Here is a 26,574-nt window from a genome sequence, read left to right on the forward strand (position 1 = left end):
TTCTTAGAAAAGTCAGAAAACAGACTTTATTCCAAAAGAACTTTGCAAACACTGTTCTGAAAGCAAAAGACAAGCTTTCTTCAAAACAAGCATTTTCCCAGTTCCTGAGGCCTCCTACTCCAAGGCTGGGCCTCCAGCCAAGATTCCACAGCCCTCAGCCCACAAGCATTTGGCCTGCAGCTTTTCTTCAGGGGCTTCTGGACTGTTCAAAGCCAGGCAGGGAGGAGGTTCCAAGGCTGGGATACTGTAGAGCCTGGCTGTAGAGGGAGGCTGGCTCACACTGGCCACTCTAATGAAGAGTCTGGGGTGGCAGCTGATCAGAGAGGCCCTAGCTGAAGGCAGCTGGCTCTCTTGCTGAGCTGGGCCAGCCAGCAGCCCAAGTGTGTCCTGTTGTGATAGGGAACAAGTTCTCCTGAGTGCTTTGTCATATCTCCAATCTCTTCATATCAAATGTGCCATGAATAATGAACTTCCCCTAAGAATAGTATCTCAGGCAAGACGCATCCCCAGATGCCACCATGTTACCTGAAAAGGACATCAGCCTGGCCACCCTAGGGCCTCGTGCCCTGGTACTCCTCAGGAGTACACCAAGCCAAGAGCGACCATCCAGAACTGAGCGCAGCAGCCAGGAGCCTCAGCAGGGGAGGGTCTTGTCCACAGACTCCTATTATAACGTCCCCACTGAGGACACAGAGTAAGAAGCATCCTGCTCCACACAGGCCCTGGCCCTCTCCCAGTATCCCAGTGCTGGTGGCCACACCCTGCCTCTGCCAAGCTGCTGCTGTCGGTATAGTTCGGAAGCTGGAGCAACCCGGGATGGGCCCAGAAGGAGATTCAGATGAAGGACTTGGCCAGAGTCACCATGTGATCCACACCACATGCCATGTCCACAGGCTCGCCGGGCATCATCACCTGGAAAACAAGCCCAGGACACAGTGAGAGGAAGGGCAGGCAGGCTCTGGAGCCCTTCCGGGGAGACAGGGACTCACGTAGCTCCAACTTTCTGTGTAGCTGAGGCTGACCATGAACTGATCCTCCTGCCTCTACCTCCCAAGTGCTGGGTTTACACTCATGTAGTACCACACCTGCTTTATGTGGTGCTGGGGACAGACCCTAGCTAGGGCTATGTGCATGCTAAGCAAGCACTCTACCTACTGAACCTCACCCTCGGCCCCACCTCTTGGTAGGTTCTTTGCCTTCTGTGAGTGTGGCCCTATCCCCTGCAAACAGGATGCCCACACTTTATCCAGTAATCCACAGCTCACGAGTATCAGGAAAAGGCCACCCTACCATCTCTACCCATCAATGGCATCATCTCTAGTAACCACCCTGGGGAGGCGGCCCTGGGGAAGGACACAGGGATTCCCTGCCTGAAGGCTGAGTGTTCAGTGACTTTCCTGGAGGTCACTAAGTACAAGGGCACAGGAAAGGCTTCTGCCTGGTGGGTCTAGTGTGGGGACAGGGCCACGCTGGCCCAGTGACTTCCATCACTTTACCCGTTGACCCCACTTGCAGCCATGGGCTGGAGCCCACGTATCCCCTACCATGGTCACCTGAGAGGCGGAGTTCCTGCTATGTCTCAAAAGGCATCACCTAGGCCTAGCCACACTGCTGTCTAGGCTGGTCTTTCTCCCAGGAAGACTTAGCCCTCAATGCAGCAGGAGGCCAGGTTCCTCCTCAACCTTAGCACTGGAGTCTGTCCGTTTCCAGAGGACGCTCACTGTTTTAGAGCCTTCCCTGCCAGGGACACTCTAGACTGTCTCAACTACACTCAAGCCTCAGAGCTACACTGGGCTTCCCAGAGGGCTGGTCCCTCAAGCCTCATTATTTTGTTGTTTATTACACTACTTATTTGTGTGTGTGTGTGTGCATGCGCACATGTGTACATGCATGCATGCATGCAGGCCACAGTACACCTGAGGTCAGAGGACAACCTGTGGGGGTTGGTCCCCCCCACCTTGTGGACACTGGATATTAAACTCAGGGGGTCAGGCTTGGTGTCAAGGGCCTCTACCCAGTGGCCTTCGCAGGCTATCTATTTTTTAATTTCTCTGTTCTTCCTTTTTTTGTTGTGTATGTGGTACATGTGTGTGAATGTACTGTGTTTGGTGGGTGTGTGGTGGGTATGTGGAAAGTAGTCTGTATGGTATGTAAGGAATGGAGTGTGTGATGTATGTGTGTGGAACGTAGTGTATATACTATATATACCGGCTGGTTTTATGTCAACCTGACACAAACTAAGTCATCAGAGAGGAGGAGCCTCAGCTGAGGAAATGCCTCCAATATCAGACTGTAGGCAAGCCTGGAGGGCCTTTCCCTAATTAGTGATTGATGTGGGAGGGCCCAGCTCATTGTGGGTCCTAACATCCCTGGGATAAGATCACACACACACACACACACACACACACACACACACCAGAACGAAGTCTGAGCAAGCAATGAGGAACAAGCCAGTGAGCAGCACCCCTCCATGGCCTCTGCATCAGCTCCTGCCTCCAGGTCCCAGCCCTGCTTGAGTTCCTGTCCTGACTTCCTTTGATGATGAACAGTGATATAAAAGTACAAGCCAAATAAACCGTTTCCTCCCCAAGTTGCTTTGTTCGTGGTGTTTTATCACAGCAATGTAAATCTGACTAAGACAGTGTGTGTGTGTGTGGAATGCAGTGTGTGTAGTGTATGTATAGTGTTGTGTGTGTGTGGTATGTATTAGTATATGGGGGGGGGATAATGTGTAGTGTGTATAGAATGTAGTCTGTGTATGTCTATGTGGTATGTGTGTGGAATGTGGTGTGTGGTATGGGTGTGTGCAGTGCAGTGTGTGTGGAATGTGGTGTGTGGTATGGGTGTGTGCTGTGCAGTGTGTGTGGAATGTGGTGTGTGGTATGGATGTGTCTGTGTGCAGTGCAGTGTGTGTGGAATGTGGTGTGTGGTATGGATGTGTGCAGTACAGTGCAGTGTGTGTGGAATGTGGTGTGTGGTATGGATGTGTGCTGTGCAGTGTGTGTGGAATGTGGTGTGTGGTATGGGTGTGTGCTGTGTGTGGTGCAGTGTATGTAGGTGTGGAAACCAGTGGCTGGCCCCAGGTGTCTTCTTCTAGCACTAACCACCTTATTATTTGAGACATGGTCCCTCAGTGGACCCAGAGATTGAGTTCAGCTAGACTGGAGAGCCAGCAAGCATCCGAGATCTGGCTGCTTCCACTCCTATGGGGCACTGAGTTATAGACTACACTGTGAAGCAGAGCTTTTCGTGGGTGCTGGGGATCCAGACTCCAGTCTTCAGACTTACACAGTCAGCACTTGACCCACTGAGCCATCTCCCCATCCCCTTTTGTTTGTTTTGGAGACATGATGTCACTATGTATCCTTGGCTGGCCTATAACTCACTATGCAAGCCTGGCTGGCCTCAAACTTATAAAGTCTGCCTGCCTCTGCTTACTGAGTGCTGGGCTTAAAGGCGTGTGCCGCCATACACTGAATTACTTCAGTTTTTCAGACAAGGTCTCACTACATAGTCTGGGCTGACCTACAACTTGCAGCATCCTCCTGTCTCAGCTTCCTGAAAGCTGAGGTGCACACCACCACGCCCACTTTCCTTTTTAAGCACTATTACTATCATCATAGTAATGTCTGTATACTATAATACATACATTGTAATAGGCAATATTATACTGGAAAAGGACATTCTGTGGAAAACAATGACCATGGCTGGGGATGTAGCTCAATGGGTAGAGCACTTGCCTAGCAAGCATGAGGCCCAGAGATTCTATCTCTAGCACCCTGTAAATCAGGTATGGGAGGAAGAACCAAAAGGACCAGAACTTCCTTGCTACACAATGAGTTTGAGGCTAGCCTGGGCTACATGAGTCTCTGTCAAAATAAATAAAAACCCAGGTGTTAAGTACCTCCTAATAACCCCATCTCCCAACTGAGAACTACTTAAATCTCGTGTTCCTCACAGGCTCTCAATGCAGAAGGGCACATACCAGCCTTGCGGCCCCCTAGGCACACCCTGTATGACTGTGCCTTCAGATGTTCACCCAGATGTGGATGCGGGATCAGTGGCCAGATCCCTATTCAACTGTCCTTCCCTGCAGACAGCTGCAGAGAAGCTATGCCTGCCTGGGCAATTTCCTGAGTTTAGGGCAGAAATGAATGCCTGCAACAGGTGGCCTGGCCTAAAAGCACCGAAGTGGCAGGTGCTGACCGTGGAGCTTCAGCTCCATTAGGGGCTGCTGGCGACGGCAGATGAAGGCAGGAACCATGCCACGCTGCCTCGCTGCCTCCCCAAACAAAAGGCCTCGGAAAAAGCTGCCACGCAGACCACTGAGCAAACAGAAATGGGCCCTAGGTGACAGAGGCAGCCTGGAGCTGCAGGTGCGGCCCCGGGCCAGCCCCAGAACAGCAGTGACCGGCTGCCCCATGATGACCTAGCCAGGTGGGTTCTTAGCAACCTCCGAGGCCCCTTGAGATCATCTATTTACCCTCCTGGGAAAGTGCCTTGCCACGATCATCCACACCCAGCCCACTGCACTTAAGCACCTATCTGCTGTTCCCCAGACACTCTGGCCATTAGCACCCAAAACACAGGAAGCTGTTAGGACTCTGCTTGCCGGCCAGGACCTGTGGCCAATGAGGACCTCTGGGAACAGCAGGCTCCTAAGACTCCAGTGCCCCCTGGCGTGTGTCTCTCAGGTCTCTGAAGAGACTCCACAATAAGCCTGTCCCTAGTCATGTGGGGATTTCTGGCCTCTGGGTCTCATGTAGCTCAAGCTGGATTCAAACGCCCTGTGTATCTGAGGATGACCTTGAACTTCTGGTCCTCTTGCCTCCACCTCTTGCTCCCAAGTCCTGGGATTACAAGTGTGCTCCGCCACATCCAGTTTATGAGGTGCTAGGGACTAAACCCAGGGCTCCTTTCGTGCTAAGCAAGTCTTTTTTTTTTCTTTTTCCCCCGAGAAAGAGAATATCTCACTATATAGCCCAGGCTGACCTGATTCCTGCCTCAGCCTTCCAAGTGGCTAGGATTACAGGTGTGCACCACCATGCCCATCAAATGAAAAGATCTGAGTCTGGCTTCACCTGTGACTTGTATGCGTGACCTCATGGGATCCGCCTCAGGTCTCACAGCTCAACTCTGTAAGAAGGGCTGCGGTACGGGAGACCCACACCACCCTGTGGCTGTGGTTTGGATCTCAAGTGTGCCCTGAAGACCCATGTGTTGAAAGCTTGATCCTCAGCTCGGTGCTCCCAGGAAACGGTGGAAATCTATAGAGGTGGGGCCTACTGAAGGGACGTTAGGGATTGGGGATGCCTTAGACTTTCCATTGCTGTGATGACACACCACGACCATAAGCAACTTGGGGAGGAAAGGGTTCATTTGGCTATGCTTCCATGTCACAGCCCATCACTGAGGGAAATCAGGGCAGGAACCTGGAGGCAGGAGCTGACGCAGAAGCTGTGGAGGATGCTGCTTACTGACTTGCTCCCTATGGCTTGCTCAGCCTTCTTTCTTTTGCACCCAGGACCACCAGCCCAGATGTGGCATTACCTACAGCGGGCTGGGCCCTCACACATCAGTCACTAATTTTAAAAATGCCCTACGGGCTTGCCTATAACATCTTATGGAGGCATTTTCTCAACTGAGGTTCCTTCCTCTCAGATGACTCTAGCTTGTGTCAAATTGACAGACAAAAAACAAAAACAAAAACACAGAAAGCCAGCATAGGGAGCATGCCTTTGAAGGTAATGAAAGGACCCCAACCCCTTCCTACCCCTCTGATTCCAGCCTCCAATGAGGTGAGCAGCTTTAAGGTCACATGTCCTGCTATGCTGAACGGCCTGCCAAGGCTAAAGCAGTGGGGTCAGCTGACCCCAGCTACAGCGTCTAAAACCAGAACCAAATCCAACACCGCCTCTGTTAAGATGATGACCCCAGGTATTTGTTACAAGAACGGAAGACTAATGGACCTGTCCAGCCTCCCCTTCATCTAGTCAAAAGGTGACAAGAGACAGTGCAGTTGCCTGGCGTGAGTCCTGGGGGCTCACCAATGTGCAAGAGAGCGGGCAGCGGGGTGCTGCCAACACAGTCGGCACCAGAGCAGACAGGCTCATCCCCTCAACAGGAGGCCGGCAGGATGCTAGTGCTCTGGCTGTAGGAGTCGGAGCAAGAGGGTGTGTGCAGGTGAGAATGGAGGTGTCGGGTTCAGGGGCCTGGACATGGACTCCTCCCCAGCGGCTCTGCTTCGCCAAGTCACCTCAGCAGGTAACCAGCTAGGAGACACACCTCTGGCCATGTCTGTAAGGGAGTCCCTAGGTTGGTTTAACTGAGGTGGGAACACCCATCTTGAATGTGGGTAGCACCATTCCATGGGCCGGGGTCCTGGACTGAATACAAAGGAGAAAGCGAGCTGAGCACCAGCATGCATCTCGCTGCTTCCTGACTGTGGGTGTGAGGTGAGCAGCCACCTCCTGCTCCTGCCGCCATGCCTTCCCCGCCATGACGGACTGTGCACCCTCAGACTGTGAGCCACAGGAAACCCTTCCTCCCTTAAGCTGCTTTTGTCAAAACAACAAGAAACTAATCCATCCACACTCACGGGTAAGTGACTGGCCTGGGAAGCGTTCGCTATTCCAAGACCCAACTGTTTCCACTGTTCTCCAAGGCCACACTCGAAAAGAGGACAAGCTGAAGGGGGGGCGATGTGTGAAGAAGTTGCTGGCTCTCAGACCAGACCAGCAATAGTCTGCAGAGGAATCTGCATGCACATGTGTGCTTGTATACATATTTTCTTGGAAGACTGGATTTTTATAATGTTCCTAAACTGTGAAAGACATTTCTTTTCTTTTCTTTTTTAGATTGGGTCTCACGAAACTCAGGCTGGCCTCAAACTGGCCATGTAGCTAAGAATAACCTTGAACTTCTGATTCTTCTGCTTCCACAAGTGTAGTGCTGGGTTAAAGGTATAGGCCACCCCACTAAGTTTACATACATGGTGCTGAGGATGAATCCCAAGGATTCACATGTGCTATGCAGCTACTGTACCAACTGAGCCGCGTCTCTGGCCCACCTGGAAGCTTCTCTCAGGGACTCTAGCATTGAGTAGGTGCAGCAGGCACCTGGGATTCACTGACTACACGGAACAGAAAGGCTGAAGGCCTGCACGCTTAGAGGCTGGTGCTACATCCAGTCGCTGACCATCACCTCCACACAAGCCTAGACGGTGGCACAGAGCAAACAGTAGGTCCTGAACTCTGTCCTGTATGTGGTTCTGCTTCCCTTGGCACACCCTCCCCAATCCACCCCTGCATGGTCTTACCCTCCACAGCCCACCCCTGCATGGTCTTACCCTCCACAGCCCACCCCTGCATGGTCTTACCCTCCACAACCCACTCCTGCACAGTCTTACCCTCCATGGGAAGTACTGGTCTTCGAGGCGTCCAATCCCCAAGCACCCTCGGATGTTCTTGCCCCACACAAACAGCTCACCCTTGTCTGCAAAGGAAGGAAGACGAGGGGCTTGGTGGGGGACTACACAAGGAGCAGGCCATCAAGAGGACGGCCTTCCAAGAGTCAGGGACAAGCAGAACCTACTGCTCGCTCAACTCAGCCTCTGACCTGAATCTCAGAGAAAAGCACCCCAGAGAATGTTCCATCTCCAAACCAGGTCCCAGGCCAGGCCTTGGGACAGCCAGCCTGGGGAAGGCAGGTCTTGGTGTAGACAGAGTCCAGGGCTCCCGTGTACAGCCCTCTGTGCTCATCTAGATGGCCTGCTACCACCCACAGCTCCAGCTGACCCAGCTCGGCCCTTCCTGAAGGACGGTGAGGCCAGACGACCAGTTCTGCTTGGGTTTCAGTGTGTGGGTGTGCTCTGTGAGGACGCATAGAGCAAGTGGTTCCTAACTGTGTCGGGTCTGTGTCTGTGTGCTGGGCACTGGGGACAGGGCAGCAACTGACAACCATGCTTCCTGTGCTCATGCACTTCACCTTCTAGAAGAGCCAAAAATGGACAAAAGAACAAACTAATAAACACAGTGATGGCACCTTGGAGAAAGTGCTGTACTGCTGAGCTATGCCCCTCACTGGTAAAGTCTAGGCAGGTGCTCTATCACTGAGCCACACCCCAGCCCCTCACTGGGGGATTCTAGGCAGGTGCTCTACCACTGAGCCACATCCCCAGCCCCTCACTGGGGGATTCTAGGCAGGTGCTCTACCACTGAGCCACACCCCAGCCCCTCACTGGGGGATTCTAGGCAGGTGCTCTACCACTGAGCCACACCCCAGCCCCTCACTGGGGGATTTTAGAGAGGAGATCTACTGCTGAGTCACATCTCAAGTCAAAAGACTTTATTTTCAGAGAGAAGCGCATTACAGATTCACAAATGGGAACTGAAGAGAGTGAAAAAGAGCCATGTCATTTGAGTTAGGCATGGAGTTCAGTTACATGGCAGACCAGAAGTACCAGAAAATGCAAATGTAGGCTCTGGTGAGGAGAAAAAAAGGCAAAGTTAAGCTTTTCTCTCAAGAAGACTTGAGCGGCAAGGAAGCAACAAATCCCCTGGGAGTCATTACGGTGCCGCACACACAGTAACTGCTATCCAGGGGACTGCAGAGCAGCCGTCTGAACTGAGGAGTGGCAGTAGAGCATGAGGAAGGCCATGGTCCAGACGCTTGTGGAGCAACTTGGTATTTCAGGGCTCTACAACCTGTCGGTCAGCCTCCAGCCAGCCGCCTCTGTGGTTGGTCATCCCTCCCCAGCACCCTGGAGGGTCTGAGCTCTGCTGCCAGGAAGGCAGGCCACTTGACAGCCTGCACACTCACTTCTGCGTCGCTCACCCATACATGGCCCAGACTCTCCTGGTTTTCACTAGCATTCCAGCTAACCCTTCTCCCACCTACCCCCCAACAGGTACCTGCATGACCACACAACAAAGAACCCAAACCAAAGTGCCAGCATGAAAGGAAGGTATGTGTCCTTTGACACAGACTAGACTACCTGAACATGGCCTCCCTCTTTACTTATCCCAAGAAGACATCAATCAGGCAGACAGACGGATGGACGGATGGGTGGATGGAAGAAGGGAGGGAAGGATAGAGGACGGATGAATAAAAGGATGGACAGAGATGGGATAGATATAGACCGCAGAATGGAGGGAAGGACAGAAAGATGGGTGGATAAATGGATGGCTATAAAGGGATGTAGGTTGATGACAGAAGCTGAGTGCTATCCCAGTTTGAGAAGGAACAGATTTTGGCCTGGCTGCCCAGCAGGGTAACTTACTGGTGAGTGCAGCAAAATGGCTAAGCCCACATCGGATCTGGGAAACCTGGACGTCGGGGTTGAACTCCGTCAAGCCAAAGAGCGTGGGTGGAATCATTTCTGGAAGCGCCGTTTCCAAGAGGTTTGGTCCTTTCCCAAGAATCCCATAGCCCCAGACGAAGACATGTCCTTCTTCTGTGTCACAACAAAAACAGTGGGTGTGAGTCGAGACAAGCAGAGCCCTCCCTTGCTGTGAAAACAACAGGGGCTGGGGTGGGGCTCAGCTGGCAGAGTGCATGCCTAGCATGCATGGAGCCCTGGGTTCCATCCCCAGACCACATAAACCAGGCACGGCAGAGCATGCCTGTAGTCCCCGAACTCAGGAGGTGGAGGCAGGAGGATCACCTTGAGATATGTGAGACACACTGAGCTAGCAGCTTGAAAATTATTCTCTCCCCGATTAAGTACTTGCCTCTGGTTAGGGAGGAAGCCACTCAGAGCAGAAACCACCCACTTCTTGAGAGTAATGGAGGAAGGGTATCCCCAAACCCACTGGGCACACAAAAGCTGGGGACGCTTTCCCCACCAACAGCACCAAATTTCACACTGGTCAGAACGCCATCCCAGACACAAGCCATTCTAGCCAGATTCTTAAAACTCTTAGAAATGAGCCGGGTGGTGGTGCACACCTTTAATCTCAGCACTCGGGAGACAGAGGCAGGCGGATCTCTGAGATCGAGGCCAACCTGGTCTACAGAGAGTTCCAGGACAGCAGCCAGGGCCACACAGAGAAACCCTGTCTCAAAAAAAAAAAAAAAAAAAAAAAAAAAAAACACCACAAAATACAAAACTCTTAGCTTTTTAATTTGCTTTTGGGGGAGTAGAAGTTTTTGGTTTTGCTGTGGGGTGGGTCTGATTTTGTTTTTTAGATTTATTTTATGTGTATGAGTCCTTTGCTCAAATGTGTATCTGTGTACAATATGGGTCCCTGATACCTGAGAAGGTCAAAACAGGGTACCAAATTCCCTGGACTAGAGTTATGGATGATTGTGAACCATCATGTGGATGCTGGATCTTCTGCAAAAACACATGCTCTTAACCACTGAGCCATCTCTCCAGCTCCAGGTGTTTTGTTGAAGACACAGTCTTGCTCTATAGTCCAGGCTGGCCTGGATTTATAATCCTCCACTTCAGCCTCTTGAGTGCTGGCAATCAAAGACCTGCACCACAATGTCCAGCCCTCCTTTCTTCCCTCTCCCTTTCCTTCCTTCCTTCTCAGCACCCCTCCCCGACCCCTCCTGGCCTTCCCTCTTTCTTTTTGGTACAGTGCTAAGGACAGTATCTGGTTCTTCATGCATAAGTGCTTTATCACTGAACTACTCTGTAGCCCTGGCTATAACAAGTGCAATACTCCTCCTGCTAGGGGCAGAGCGCAGTGACAGAGCAGGGTTTTCATGCATGAGACCCTGGGCAAGTGGCTCAGTGGTCGACCCCTGCTGGAATCCCCCTAGTAAACATAGGGGCCTGGGTCTGATCGCCAGCTCCTGATCCAGATGGTTGCTACAAAATGGCAAAGCTCTCTGGCTGTCTATGCATCTGTATCCTGAGCTCCTAACCTGTTGGGAATCTCACCCCTACCCTGTAATCACTGAATGACAGTAACTAGGTGTTCCCATAGGCGCACTCCCCTCTTCAGGAATCTGAAGCACACACACCGTCCCCTTCCCTAGCTCATCTCCCATTGTTTCTCCAGGAGCTGCCAGAAGTGGCTCTCACCATTTAATACCGCACAGCCCGTGCCACCACAAGCCGCCTGCTTCACCTTGCCCACTTCAGAGAAAGGCAGGCACCGAGGGACATTCACCTGCACCAAAGAAAAGGGCGGGCATGGTTAGGGAAAAAAAAGGAGCCGGAAGTGGGAAGAATCCATGGCTAACGTCCCAGCTCACTCATTCACTCCACAAAGGTTTCCCCAGTACCTCTCATCACTAAGCTTCCTAACCGAGGGCTTAGGACACAGAAGGGAGCCAGAGGGCCCAGTTCCCCTCTTCTGGGAGGCAGGTGTCAATCAAACACGCACACCACACCCACACACAAATGAAAAGCACACAAAAACAAAACAACACTGTCTTAAACCAGGGCCAGCTAGTCACAGTGGCTTCACACCTACTCTTCTTTGGGGGCTGGCTCTGAGGAGACAGCAGAGCAGAGGCAGTGTGACCAGGCTACGCCTGAAGCACAGCTCTACGGCGAAGCCTCCGCTCCCACTGGCTACACACCTGAGTGGAGTCTGTGACCGAGGCCAGCTGCAGGTACTCAGAATTTCCCCAGCCAAAGATACCGCCATCGGAGGACACGGCCAAGCAGCAATCACCGTAGGTGGCAACCTGGACAACCGTCACCCCAGCGAGGTCTCCGCCCAGCTTGGTGGGTGTGCTGGTGATGTTGTAGTGACCCAGGCCTGGCACAGTGGGAAGCATGCATTAGCTCACAGACATAGGAGACTTAGGGAAGGACAGGCACGTGGGTAGCACTTTACACCCAAGAGGACAAACAACAGAGCTATCTATACCTGGTATATTTTAAACACCCTAGGAACTTTCAAGTCTAAATCAAGTTGAAACACTGAGGGCAGGAAGATCGTACGTTCCAGGACAGCCTGGTCTATACTGTAGTTCTAGAAATAGACCCTCAAGCCAGGTGGTGGTAGCGCACGCCTTTAATCCCAGCACCTGGGAGGCAGAGCCAGGCAGATCTCTGTGAGTTCGAGGACAGCCTGGGATACAGAGCGAGATCCAGGACAGGCACCAAAACAACACAGAGAAACCCTGTCTCCAAAAAAACAAAAAAAAGAAAAGAAAAGAAACAGACCCTCAACAGATGTGGCAGTGCATACCTTTATTCCCAGCACTTGGGAGGCAGAGGCAGGAGGCGTCTGTGAATTCAAAGTCAGCCTGACCTACATAGCAAGTTTTAGTATAGCCAGGACTAAATAGACAGACCCTGTGTCAAAAAAGAAAGAAAGGAAGAAAAGAGAGCAAACCCTCGAAACCCCCAAAAGTTAAGTCAGAAAATCTTGGAAGATGAACTAGCACTATATGATAAAGCTTTGAGTTTGCATAAATTATAAGCAATTACTGTGTTCCTTCTATTGGCTGTTTTGGGGGTTGTAGTGCTGGGGATAGAGGTACCAGTGCGCTCCATCCCAGCCCTGTAAGAAGCAGTTTCTAACACTCTCTGGCCTTGCTGGGGATACAGAAGCCAGGCACAGTGGCATGCACCTGTGGGCTCGTGTACACGTAGGCTCAGCAGACGGAGGGAAGAGGCCACTGAGACCAGGAGGTACAGACCACCCAGACAGCATGAGACCCTGTTGGGCCGCCAGCCAAAGCTCAGCACTGATCCACAGACTCCTGAGTAAACCAGGATCTCAGAGGAGCAGAAGCCCTGGCACCAGGTCAGGGCCAATGAAATGCCTTCCAGAGGAATGATCTCTAATGCATGGCCTGGAGGTTCCCACAAATTACACTCAATAAAACACGAGTTCACAATCAAGTAACTGAGCCCCTGAGGGGACCGAGTACTACTAGCAGGAGTCAGCAGAGACAACAGACAAGCCTGCTCCTCCAGACTCCAGTCGCTGGGATGAATGAGGCCCAGGGCTCCGCTACTGACCACAGTGCTGAGGAACCTCTGACACCTTCTTGGTTTGTTTCTATGGAAACCAGCAGCAAAAGGAACAGGAAAGGATGCAAAAGACAGCAGTCCCCAGAAGACCCAAATCTAGACCAGGAGCCCTACAGCCCACAATTGCTGCAGAGGCCACAGGCCAAGATCTTTCACCTCCCCGAGGGGGCAGCAAGCACCTACCTGTCTGTCCATCGGCACCCCATCCACAAGAATAGACTTCCCCTCTGTCTGTGAGGAACAGGCTGTGGTCCTGACCACAGACAACCTGGCAGACACAGAGACACAGTGCTGTTAGAGCCTATGCACAGGGGACAGGGACTGGATCAAGTGGACTTGCCCCAGATCACCTTCACAGCTTACTCTCTCCATCAGCTCTTCCCTCCTCCACCCCCACACTGAGCTCCCATCTGCCCCTCCCTACCTTCCCTCTGTAACCTCAGCCCCTCCATCACCTTCCCTGTTGGAATCGGCTGTCTCTTGCCCCTTCACACTTCTCTGGAAGGCACTATCCACCCCCCACCCCAGGCTTCCTTGCGGCCCCACACCACATTATGTCTACAGGATAGTAAGATACCACGCTTCTTTTTTTTTTTTTTTTTTTAAGATTTATTTATTATGTATACAGTGTTCTGTCTGCACATATCCCTGCAAGCCAGAAGAGGGCACCAGATCTCATTACAGATGGTTGTGAGCCACCATGTGGTTGCTGGGAATTGAACTCAGGACCTTTGGAAGAACAAGCAGTGCTCTTAACCTCTGAGCCATCTCTCCAGCCCAATACCACGCTTCTTTTCCTAACTCACAGGACAGCTGTTCTACCAGGAGCTGTGCTATGGCAACAGTCGAGACGCCCTGGCACAAATGGAACCACCGAAATCTGGTGACTTACCCAAGTCACTCAGCAAGGAAATGGAGAAGCAGGGACTTGAACTCACATTCACTATGGCACTATGAAGCCAGTTCAAGAACTCCACTCTACTGCAACCTGAGTACTAAACCTGCTACATCCCCTTCACGTCTACCCTGCTCCTACATCCTAGCATCAGTTCTGGCCTGTGGTAAGTTAATTAATTTCTACTAATCTCTTCATCCAGTGTGCTGGCTAGTTTTAGGTCAACTTGACACAAGCCAGTGTTCAGAGAAGAGGGAACTTCAATTGAAAAAATGCCTCCAACATAAGAATGGGCTAAGCTTGGCATGGTCGGGCACATCTTTAATCCCAGAACTCGGGAGGCAAAGGCAGGCAGATCTCTGAGCTCAAAGCCAGCTGGTCTACAGAGCGAGTTCCAGGATAGGCAGTGTTACATAGACAAACCCTGTCTCAAAACCAAAATAAATAGGAAGGAAGGAAGGAAGGAAGGAAGGAAGGAAGGAAGGAAGGAAGGAAGGAAGGATGGATTATGTCATAAGCAAACCTATGGGCATCCCTGGGCTGGTGGTCCTGGGTTCTATAAGAAAACTAGCTGAGCAAGCCACGTGGAGCAAGCCAGTAAGTAAGCAGTATCCCTCCATGGCCTCTGCATCAGCTCCTGCCTCCAGGTTCCTGCCCTGTTTGAGTTCCTGTCCTGACTTCCCTCAATGATGAACAGTGATGTGGACGCCTATGCCAAATAAACCTTTTCCTTCCCAAGTTGCTTATGGTCATGGCGTTTCATCACAGCGACAGTACCCCTAAGACATCCAGAGAAGCCCAATGACAAATGTGACATTCCCCTGTGCACCTTGCAACCTTTCAACAGGCCTGGAGGTCCTCGACCCAAGCCTCTTACCTGAACCACCTGTCCATCAAAGTCCTGCATCCTGTGCACTCTGTGACTCTCACTGCAGCCAGGAACAAAGCGGAGAGAAGGCACAAAGGCAGTCATGAGCACCGCGCAGGCTGGGCCCCACCCAGGACCCTACCTCCTGCCCTCCCCACCTGCACAGCCATGTCCCCACCTGCTCAAGGTCAAATGGGGGGCAGTTAGCTGAGGTTGCCTCATTTGTAGCTTTTAATTATGGGTGTGGGTGTGTGCACAAGTGTGCGGGTGCCCTTGGAGGCCACAGACCTGGTGTCTCCTGGAACTAGAGTTACAGGTGGTTGTGAGCCCCACACACACACACACACACACACACACACCTCCCTCCTCAGCATTAAGGACCCCGTCCTGCACTCAGGTGCACGTCCAGGGTGTTGAGAAGCCTTCAGGCTCCCACAGTGTGGGAAAGCAGCGCTGCTGACTCACCCGTAGACTTCATCCTCCACCACCTTCCGTCCGCACTGCCCGTGGGAATTGTTCCCCATGCTGAAGACTGAAGCACAGCCCTGCCGTCAGTCAGCTCTAAGGGTTCCAGGCCCCACCACAGCAGGAGCCAAGCGGCTAACACAGGCAGTCCTGGCCCGCTCCCTGTCCCACACTGCAGCCTCTGCAGCAGCCCATGATTGTGACAGGGCCAGGGCGTGCTTCTCCTCTAGACCCGCTTCCACCTCCAGGGACTGCAGACAATCAATCACTCTGAGCCCAAGAGAACTGCAATCGGGGAAGAAACCAGTCATAGACGCCCCTTCTGTTCAGCTGGGCATTTGAGACTAATAATGTCTCCACAGTGACCACTGTTAACATGCTCATAACCTACAAAGACACTCAGACATAAACATACACACACAATTAAAAATAAAATCTTAAAAAAAAAAAAAAAAGCCGGGGATGCCAAGATGGTTCAGCAGTTAGGAGATCCTGCTGCTCATCTGGAGGACCTGAGTTCAGTTCCCAGCACCCACACTGGGCAATCACAACCACCCAGCTCCAGAGGATCTGATACAGTTTCCTGGCCTCTGCAAGGACCACACATATATAGTATACACTCAAATATACACAAATAAAAATTAAAAATAAATCTTGGGGGAAAAAATCAAGGGCTGAGGTAGAGTTCAGTGGTAGAGTAGGTAACAACTTTCGAGACAGCGGGGAGCACAAGGGTTAACAAGTCTGCCCAACACTACCCTCCAGAGCCCCCCAGGAGTCTGCTGGGGAACACCATGTCACACCAAGCAGGAGATGCCCAATAGCAAAGCTGGTTTCCAACATGCCCTCACCTCCTCCTCAGCCCTCAGCAGGACCACTCACCACCTTCTCTGTCTGTCAGGATAAGGGAGTGCGCTCGCCCGCAGGATACCTGCAACACCTTCGTCTCCTGAGGTCTGTCGAGGGGCAGCGGGACAGGCGAGGGTTCCAAAACATACTCATAGCCCCTGGCTGCACAGAAAGCACCAGTCACAATGCGGCCACTGATTCAGTCACATCAGCTCTTACAGAGCCCTGACTGTCCAACCTCACTGCTACACACAGGAAGGAACCCAGACAGCCACCACTCAGAAGCACGCACACTACAGACAAGGCTAGCCAAGGAAGCCCAGCTCCTAGCCTGCCCTCCCATACTACTGCCTCCACACCACAGGCAGGTCCCAAACACTCTACCTGTCTCCTGAAAGAAATCTCCAGGACTGGGACGGAAGCTCAGTGTTTTCCTAGCATACACAAAGCCCTAGGCTCCATCCCCAGCACCACATAAATCCCAGAGGCAAGGAGATCCAAAGTCAAGGTCACCCTTAGCTAAGCAGTGAGTTCAAAACCAGCCTGGGCTACATGAAACCCCATCTTAAAGAAAAGACATCTTGCCGGGCGGTGGTGGCGCACGCCTTTAATCCCAGCACTCGGGAGGCAGAGCCAGGCGGATCTCTGTGAGTTCGAGGCCAGCCTGGGCTACCAAGTGAGTTCCAGGAAAGGCACAAAGCTACACAGAGAAACCCTGTCTCGAAAAACCAAAAAAAAAAAAAAAAAAAAAAAAAAAGAGACGTAGGAAAAAAAAAAAAAAAAGAAAAGAAAAGACATCTTGAAAGCTGGCCCTAATAGTCCCAGAACTCAGGAGGCTGAGGCAGGAGAGCTACAGATTGAGACCTAGTTTCAATAAAACCTGAATAAATAAATCAATCTCATGGGCTGAAAAATAATCTAGCGGCACAAGGCCCCGAGTTTGATCATCAGCAACACACACACACACACATACATACATACATACACACACACACACACACACACACACACACACACACACACAGAATCAAATTCAACTAAAACTGTGAGAGGGGAAGAAGTAGTCTAAAAGGACTAAGGAATGACTAGAAAACAGTTTTTTCAGATAGAGTGCCACAGCTGCACAGTGACACACAGCTGTAATCCCAGCGCTCAGGATACAAAGGCCAACCAGAAAAAATGGCACAGCTGGTAAAGGCGCTTGCCACCGAGCCTGGCAACCCGAGTTTAGTCCTCAGGACTCACATGGTAGAGAGAGAATCACCTCCCTCGAGTGGTCCTCTGACCTCAGCACACACAGCATGACACATGCGCCCCCTTCACACACACCCAAACTAAATGTATAAAAATGAGAGATGGAGAAAGGAGGCAGAGGCAGGAGGATCACGAGTGCGACGCCAGCCTCATCTACACAGCAAATCCTCTTGCCTCTACTTCCCAAGCCCTGGGACTGTAGATGCACACCCACAGTTAAGCTGCATGGCGATGGAACCCAGGGCTTTGTGCATGCTGGGTAAGGACCGTAACACCAGAGCCATGGCCACAGCCCTCTACTCCTGTTCTTACAACACGGCCAGATCATTATACTGAGTGGGTGCACACACCTTTAATCCCAGCTCTCTAGAAACAGAGGCCAAGTGGCTCTCTGTAAGTTCAAAGCCAGCCTGGTCTACACAGCAAGTTCCAGACCAATAGGCTACATAGTGAGATCCTGTCTCAAAATTAATAATTTAAAAAAAAAAAAAAAAAAAACACTTTAAATTATTTCTAACTTTTTGCAGTTGTTTTGAGACAGGGTCTCACTCTGTAGCCCTTGCTAGCCTAGAACAATGTAGACCAGGCTGACTTCAAACTCAGAGACCTGCCTGCCTCTGCCTCCCAAGTGCTGGGATTTAAGATGTGCACCACTACCACCCCGCCTGTTCTAATACATTTTTAAAGATTTATTTTTAATTATGTGTATGGGCATGTCTCTCTGTGTGTGTGCACACGAGTGTGGTGTCTGAGGAGACCAGAGGAGGGTGCTGGACCCTCTGGAGCTGGAGTTACAAGCAGTTCTGAGCCGCCTGACAGGGGCTGGAAACCAGACTTAGGTTCTCTAGAAGAACAGCACACACTTGGTAACTGCCAAGCCATCTCTGCAGGCCCTCCCTCTAACATTATAATCAAAGTTTCAAGTGCTGGCAGTAAAGCCTCCCTCTTAAGGTTTTCAGTCAACTTTTTAACTTTTTTAAACTTTCACTTAGTGAGTACCGCTACTCATGTGCCACAGTATGCACGTGGCAGTCAGAGGACAACTTGAGGAATCAGTTTTCTCCTCCTGCCACCTGGGTCCCAAGGGACCAAACTCAGGTTTTCCGGCTTGGCAGCAAGCACCGTGACCCACTGAGCCATCTCGACAGCCCACACTGTAGCCATTTCAAATGCTAAGGGACAGCAGGTCAGCGAACAGCAAGTGCTCGTCTCTTTCTGCCTAAACATTCCGTGTCGTTAGCAAAGAGACTGAAAAATAATTTAATCCAGGGGTTGCAGACATCCCTAAGACCCTATCTCGTTTGGGTTTGGGTTGCTGTCTTGTTTTGTTTTGTTTTGATGAGTGCTGTCTGCATGTATGCCTGCGGCCAGAAGAGGGCATCAGATCCCATTACAGATGGTCGTGAGCCACCATGTGGTTGCTGGGAATTGAACTCAGGACCTCTGGAAGAGCAACCAGTGCTCTTAACAGCTGACCCATTTCTCCAACCCCGCTGTCTTGTTTTGTTTTGAGACAGGTCTCAAGTAATCCAGACTGACCTCAAACTCACTATAAAGCTAAGGATGACTTTGAACTCCTGACCCTCCTGCCTCCACCTCCAGAAGGCCGGATTTCAGGTGTACACCACCACCTTGGCTTCAGCCCTTAAGTTTTTTTTGTTTTGTTTTGTTTTTGTTTTTGTTTTTTTAATTTTTGGAGACAGGGTTTCTCTGTGTAGCTTTATGCCTTTCCTGGAACTCACTCGGTAGCCCAGGCTGGCCTCGAACTCACAGAGATCCACCTGCCTCTGCCTCCCAAGTACTGGGATTAAAGGCGTGGGCCACCACCGCCCGGCCCTGCCCTTAAGTTTTTGATACAGAATATCACTATGTAGCCTAGGCGGGCCTCAAACTCCAGCTCCTCCTCCTCTATCGGCTTCTCCCTTGCTGGGATTAGAGGCGTACATCAACATACCCTCTTTATCTGCTGCTGTAGTTTATGGCAAGGATACCTGCTTACTTTTATCCTTCCGGCTCCTGTGGAATCCAAGCTGAGAGTCTTTGTTGAGTCCCATACCCCAAACTTTCGTAATATCCTTGGTTTTAGAGGACAGCAGTGTGAATCCATAGCCACAGGCAGCAGAGGAGATCTGAAAAAGAGTTCCCACAATGCACCACAGATTGAGTTGTGATGTCAGTTCTTCCAGCAAAAAGTGACAAGCTATTTACACACACTGATGTACTTCCCACAGCTACTGGGATTCGCCGCTCGTCTGCTAAGCTAGGCCACCATCTCTCTTTTTTTTTTTTCTGTACACACACAGCATGCACTGGGCACTCTCATCTCACCCATGACACAGTCCAGCATGGCAGCTAACAGAAGGTCTTAGTGTGAATCTTGGCCCCACCCCTTCCCAGCTGTGTACCTTGAGATGGATTATTTATCCTCTCTAGATAGTTCTAAAACAGGAAAACAAGACCTAGTCAGATGACTCAGAAGATAAAGGTAACTTGCCATTTAAACTTAGTAATCCGAGTTCAATCCCCAGAACCATATGGTGGAAGGAGAACTGACCTCTGTCCTCTGACCTCTACACGTGTGCTATGGCACACAAGCATGTGCAAATACATGTATACACACACACCAAAAAAAATGAATGTTCAAAATTTTAAAGGAAATGAGGGGCTGGAGAGATGGCTCAGTAGGCAAGAGTAGGTAAGAGTGCTCGTTCTGCAAGCACGTAGACCTGAGTTCAGATCCCCAGCACTCGTGTCGAAGTCTGGCATGGCTGCATATGCTATCTGTAACCTCGGTTGTGGGGCAGAGACAGGAGAATCCCAGGAGTTCACTGGCCAGTGCAGTCAGCCCAGCAAGATCAAGGGCTTCAGGTTCAGTGAGGGACCCTGTCTCAAGAGAATAACGCCGAGAGCTATAGAGGAAGACAGTCTGGCCTCTGCATGGGCATGCATGGGCACATGCATCTACAAGCAAACACACACAAAATGATACAACAAAAACACTCCTCTCATTGGGTTGTTGCCAAGAAGAAATGAGTTGACACCTCCAAAGCCTTTACAGTAAACAGCACCTGACTTAGTGTGCAGAGTGTCTCACTCCAGAGGGCTGCCTGTGCTACACTGCCACCTCAACCTGTGGCCACGCAGAGGCGTTGCCGTGGCTACCGTGAACTTGACACGTTAACAACGCCCACACCTTCGCCTTCGTTCAGTCTTTTACCTACACTATCACCGGTCCTCACTTTCACTGGGGGGGGGGGAACGACACGGACGAAAAACGACTCAACTTGAGATGGAAACTTCACCTCTGGTGGGAGCGCTAATCCTAGTTGGGGCCAGAAGTAACCCAAGCCCAGGGTTCATTCTAGAATCAGTCGTCTCCACACTACCCAGCGCGACTACACTCCCAGCTAGCAGAGGTTGATGTCCCCACATCCTAGCATACATTATGAACTCCTCAGCCTAATGTCACCCCACGATCTCTCAGCTGTTGAGTTATCAGAGACCCCCTCAGAGAACCCCTTTGAACCTCACTGAATCCTACACAAAAATGCCAGAGTACCACTCTTCATAATCCTCCTGCCTCAGCCTCCTATCTGCTATCTTTACAGGCGTGTGCCACAACTGGCCAGGAACATTTTTTTTAATTCTAGCTAATTATTTCTTTTTAATTATTATTTTTATTTGTGTGTCTGTGTCTATATGTGCATTCAGGTACCCTCAGAGCCCAGAAAAGGTGCTGGATTTCCTAGAGCTGAAGTTACAGGTGACTGTGAGCCACCCCACTGGGGTTCTGGGAAGTGAACTCAGGTGCTCTACAGCAGAACACACTGTTAAATGCTGAACCACCTCCACAGCTTCGTAGTTAAATATGTTATTAAAATTTGTTGCCAGGTGGTGGTGGCACATGCCTTTGATCCCAGCATTCGAAAGGCAGAGGCAGGAAGATCTCTAATGAATTCAAGGCCAGTCTGGACTACAGAGCGAGTTCCAAGGACAGCCAAGGACAGAGAGAAACCCTATCTTGGGGGAAAAAAAAAAAATTTTAAAAATTTAAAAAAAAAAACTTTTTAATCATGTCATTCAAAAGTGGCATGTCAGCAGGGTAGAGGCAGGCGGCTCTCTGAGTTTGAGGCCAGCCTGGTCTACAAAGTAAGTTCCAGGACAGTTGGAATTGCACAAAGTGGCATGCCCCTCTTTTCACCTTGTGACAGTTTCCCTTCCAAGATTCATACAAGACATGTACACCACCACCCTTCTGCTCAAAACACTTCTGCTTTTTGTTTTTGTTTTTTTTTTTTTTTTTTTTTTTTTTTTTTTGGTTTTTCGAGACAGGGTTTCTCTGTGTAGCTTTGCGCCTTTCCTGGAACTCACTTGGTAGCCCAGGCTGGCCTCGAACTCACAGAGATCCGCCTGGCTCTGCCTCCTGAGTGCTGGGATTAAAGGCGTGCGCCACCACCGCCCGGCACACTTCTGTTTTTGGTCTCCTAGAGCCACCATACTTCTGACACAGCTTGAGATCCACAGAAATGATCTACATGGGAGGCTGAAGCTAAGTGGACTACAGGAGAGGAAAAAGATTTGGGTTCAATCCCCAGCACCACATGGCTGCTCACAACTGTCTGTAGCTCCAGTTCCACAGGATCCGATGCCCTCTTCTGACCTCTGTGGCACCAGGCATGCAAGCGATACACAAACAAACACACAAGCGATACACAAACAAACACACACAGAAGAAAAAAAAAAACAACTATGCCCAGAGCCAGGCAGTCTGTGGTGCACGCCTTTAAACCTAGCACTAGGGAGGAACTCTGAGAGTTTGAGGCAGGACAGCCACGGCTGTTACACAGAGAAACCCTGTCACCACAATTATGCCTAGCACATGATGATTATTCTCACGCTTAGTGAGTCCTGTTTATTTAACACTCAACAAATATTTGATGGGCACATGATATCATTTAATCTATTCATGTGTGAAAGGCTTTGAACGGTATCTAACAGCGTCAGCTAAAGTGAGAACCTGACAGGATGGCATACCAGGGGGACTTCAGCCACAGTCTATGAAGAGGTTCATAGATGTCTTCCCAAGAAGCAAGAATTGGACTAGACAAGACTGGGTCTGGTGGCACATACCAGCAATCCCAGTGTGAAGGATATAAAGCAGGGGGATCACAACTTTAAAGTCAGTCTGGACTACACTCTTGAGATTGAGGCCAACTCAATCTCTGTCTCAAAATAAAAATAAAAAATGTTAGCTTTTACTAATTCAATTTAACACTGTTCTAAAAGTTCCCCCCATTAAATCAAGCAAGGAAAAGAAATAAGCATCCAGGGCTGGAGAGCTGATGGCTCACTGGTTAAGAGCACTGGCTGCTCATCCAGAGGATCTGAGTTCAATTCCCAGCACCCACATGGGAACTCACAGCCATCTGTAATTGCAGTCACAGAGGATCTGACATGCATTTCTGATCTCCAAGGGCACTGCATGAATGTGGTACACAGACACACAGGCAGGCAGAACACCCTTCCACATAAAAATAAAAGGTTAAAAAATATTGAGGAAAAGAAAAAAACAAAATAAGCATCCAATTAGAAACAAGGACATTAAACTGCCTCTATTCACAGGCTACCTGCACATAAAAAACACTAGGAGCCGGGCAGTGGTGACGCATTCCTTTAATCCCAGCACTCAGAAGGCAGAGTTGGGTGGATCTCTGTGAGCTTTGAGGTCAACCTGGTCTACAAAGTGAGTTCCAGGACACCTAGAGCTACATAATAGAGAGACCCTGTCTTGAAAAACCAAAACCAAACAAAAACAGGCTGGGGGGGGGGGGGGCTCAGTGGTTAAGAGCATTTCTAGTCCTTTCAGAGGACCCAGGTTGGATTCCCAGCACCTACCATGGAGGCTCACAACTCCAGCAGGCTTCCTTTTGGGCCACCAACCAGCTCCCAAATCAGGACACAGAGATTTATGAGTTATGAACGCTCAGCCTTATCTTATGCTTGTCCCACTAACTCTTATAACTGAAATTAACCTGTTTCTCTTCATCTATGTTTTGCCTCAAGGCTTTTTACATTTCTTTCCTTCTGTATGTCCTACTCTGTGTCGGGCTGGCTGACTGTTGCCTGACCCCAGGCATCTCTCTTTTTTTTTTTTTGTTTTTGAGACAGGGTTTCTCTGTGTAGCTTTGCGCCTTTCCTGGAACTCGCTTTGGAGACCAGGCTGGCCTCGAACTCACAGAGATCCGCCTGGCTCTGCCTCCCGAGTGCTGGGATTAAAGGCGTGCGCCACCACCGCCCGGCCAGGCATCTCTCTTTATTTCTCTCTCATTCTCTCTTTCTCTCTTCTCTCCTCCTCCCTATTCTCTCTGTGCGGCAGCCCCACCTATCCCCTACTGCCTAGCTATTGGCTATCCAGCTTTTTATTAAACCAATCAGGTGCCTTAGGCAGGCAAAGCAATGCATCTTTATATCTTGTTAAACAAATGCAGCATAAACAAATGTAACACGTCTTTACATAGTTAAAGTAGTATTCCACAACACACAACCATCTGTAATCCAGTTCTACAGGCTCTAACGCCCTCTTCTGGCCTCCATGGGTACCAGGCACACAAGTAATACAGACATGCATGTAGGTAACACCATACACATTAAAAGAAAAAAAAAACAAAACTAAAATATATAGAACCATTTAACAAGTTTGGCAAAGTCACAAAGTCACATACTGATATTTAAAAAAAAACAAAAACAAAAAAACCTGTAGGGCTGGAGGTATAGCTCAGTGGTAGAAGGCTTGCCTAACATGACACAATCCTGGGTTTGATTTCCACCATTCAAACAATAACAAGCCGGGCGGTGGTGGCGCACGCCTTTAATCCCAGCACTCGGGAGGCAGAGCCAGGCGGATCTCTGTGAGTTCGAGGCCAGCCTGGGCTACCAAGTGAGTTCCAGGAAAGGCGCAAAGCTACACAGAGAAACCCTGTCTCGAAAAACAAAAAAACAAAAAAAAAAAAAAAAAAAAAAAAAAAAAACAATAAAAAAACTATACTTCTTTTTTTTTTTAATAAGTTATTGAGACAGGGTTTCTTTGTGTAGTTTTTTTGGTGCCTGTCCTGGATCCTTGCTCTGTAGACCAGGCTGGCCTCAAACTCACAGAGATCCACCTAGCTCTGCCTCCTGAGTGCTGGGATTAAAGGTGTGAGCCACCACTGCCCAGCAAAACTACACTTCTATAAAGTATCAATAAATACTCTCAAAAGAAAGGGTTTTGTTTTGTTTTGTTTTTTCAACTAAAGATACTAGCACAACCAGGTAGCTACAAGCAAAAACATACAGACCCTCATCTCACACTGTATACAAATAAAAAACAAAAACAACCCAAGGGTGGGGATGTAGCTCAGTTGACTGAGTGCTTGCATGGCATGCATAAAGCCCTGGGTTCCATCCCCAGCACCACTTCAGCCAGAAACGGTAGCACACAGCTGTAACCTCAGCATCTTGAAGGTAAAGACAGGGTCTCACTATGGAGCCTAAGCCCATCTGCAACTTGCGACAATCCTCTTGTCTCAACCAAGTCCAAGTCCTGGGATTACAGGTGCTGGCCATCACAGCAGACCTACTGAGCCCTTTTTACATGTAAGCCCCTTCAGAGGCACCACGTGCAGCCTCCCATCTTCTCTAATTCCTCAGACTGACATTTCCCATGTTCATTGATCACTTACTCCAGCCAACACATCCCTGACTCTGAATCTTCCTTCCTCCCCTAACTTAACTCATGGAGTCTCTCTAGCTCGAGTACAAATACCATCATTTATACGCTACCAGCTGGGAGGGGTCTTGGACCTTACTGAACCTCTCTGGAACTCCCTTTCATCCCCTGTAACTGGGAGGTGAGACTCCTGGGGTGCTGAGCAAATGATCCAAGATGGGCAGACTATCTGGTGTGGTTGTCAACCTACACAATCAGGCAAGAAAAATAAATAAATGAAGACACCAAGCTTTCTGTAGCCACAAGCAAACCGCACACAGAAAATGCGAAGACACAAAAATCTACAGAAGCAAGCTCAGCAGTCAAAGGCAGGGGACTGAGATAAACCATCTTCTTGGCAGCCACCCCTCACGCCTTCCTCGACAAAGCCCAGGAACTAGGAGGTCATGCTCCCGGAAGTCCGGCCGCGGAGGGAAGAAAGTCCCCTAAAGGGAGCCCGCGAGGATGCCGGCGCCCTCACCTTATGGTCCAGCTCCAGGCGGTAGGGTACCGGCTGGATTCTGCGTCGGGGCCGCAGGCCGGCGCGGGGTTCGGGCCCCGAGGCCGGCACCACGAAGCTGGGCACGCCGAGAGCCCCCGAGAAGCTGAAGCCCCATACGAAGACGCGGTCGGCGCGGGCTGCGCGCTCGCCCACGTACTGGAACACGGGAGCGTCGACTTCGGCCTCGGCCGCCTCTCGCCGGCTCCGTGAGCGCCCGGCCGGTCTCCAGTGCTCGCGGGCCGGTGCGGGCCACCTCAGCCGCCGCCCCAGAAGAGTCCCCGCCGCCGCCAGCATTCTCCGCTTCACGCCTTAGCCGCTTATGGGCGCTGCCATCTTGCGTCACCTTTGACCCCTGGCCTGGCGGAAGTAGATGCGGCCATGCTTACTACTGGCTGAAGGCGAAGTGCTTAGGGAAATGCAGCCATATTTACTATTGGCAGGTGGTAAAGACTCTGAGGAGGTCCAACCAGGACTACTCCTAGATGAAAACAAAGAGTGTGAGAGAAGTCTATGGCCTTACCATCGTTTTCCATGAGCAGGGGACTTAAATGAGTGTCCCAGTGTGAAGTGTTGCCCTATGCTTCTTCCTGACACTTTTCAGATTCTTTTTTGGTGTGATTTCTGTGGTGCTAGGAATTGAACCCAGGACCTCACACATACTTAGGGTATAGGCTAACACCGAACCACTCTCCCAGCCCCAGGAATTGTTTTTATAAATACTGAAAGGAGATAGAGGAAGTGTTCTAGATGCTATCTCATGGGAGCAAAAATGGGGAACAGTAGCTGGGTATAGAGGCTCATCATACCTGTCACCCCAATTCTAAGACTGAGGCAGAAATGTTGCTGCAAATTGGAAGCCAGCCTGGAACAGAAGGAAGCTATTAGTATGGTTTTTGTTGGCTTGCTTGAGACAGGGTCTCATTATTTAGCCATCATTAGCCTGGAACTTGCAGTGTAGACCAGGTTAGCCTCAAATTCAGAGGTCCAACTGCCTCTGCCTCCGAGGGGTGAAATTAAAAGTGTGTGTCACCACACCCAGCACTGGTTAATT

At 50.3% G+C, this 26,574-nt stretch overlaps 1 protein-coding gene across 3 annotated transcripts; it reads right to left on the reverse strand.

The window, feature by feature from the left end:
* Rcc1l (RCC1 like) lies at positions 1-26,574 on the reverse strand. 3 transcript variants are annotated; one of them, XM_052753904.1, is made up of 11 exons: positions 25,503-26,555; positions 19,277-19,406; positions 16,057-16,185; positions 15,175-15,241; positions 14,719-14,770; positions 13,130-13,214; positions 11,539-11,720; positions 11,036-11,123; positions 9,281-9,454; positions 7,409-7,494; positions 1-912 (listed from the first exon to the last, which is right to left on the reverse strand). In XM_052753904.1, the coding sequence occupies exons 1-11, from the start codon at positions 25,815-25,817 to the stop codon at positions 835-837; spliced, it is 1,386 nt and encodes a 461-aa protein (XP_052609864.1). In that variant the 5' UTR covers positions 25,818-26,555; the 3' UTR covers positions 1-834. The 3 variants fall into 3 exon arrangements, with proteins under 3 accessions (XP_052609864.1, XP_052609866.1, XP_052609865.1); XM_052753906.1 differs by lacking the exon at positions 25,503-26,555 and adding an exon at positions 23,173-23,401; XM_052753905.1 differs by lacking the exon at positions 15,175-15,241 and having other exon boundaries at positions 16,106-16,185; positions 19,269-19,406; positions 25,503-26,574.

This window comes from Peromyscus californicus, unplaced genomic scaffold (assembly GCF_007827085.1).
Source record: "Peromyscus californicus insignis strain IS unplaced genomic scaffold, ASM782708v3 Scaffold_2__1_contigs__length_46816999, whole genome shotgun sequence".
In the NCBI taxonomy this organism is placed as follows: Eukaryota; Metazoa; Chordata; class Mammalia; order Rodentia; family Cricetidae; genus Peromyscus; species Peromyscus californicus.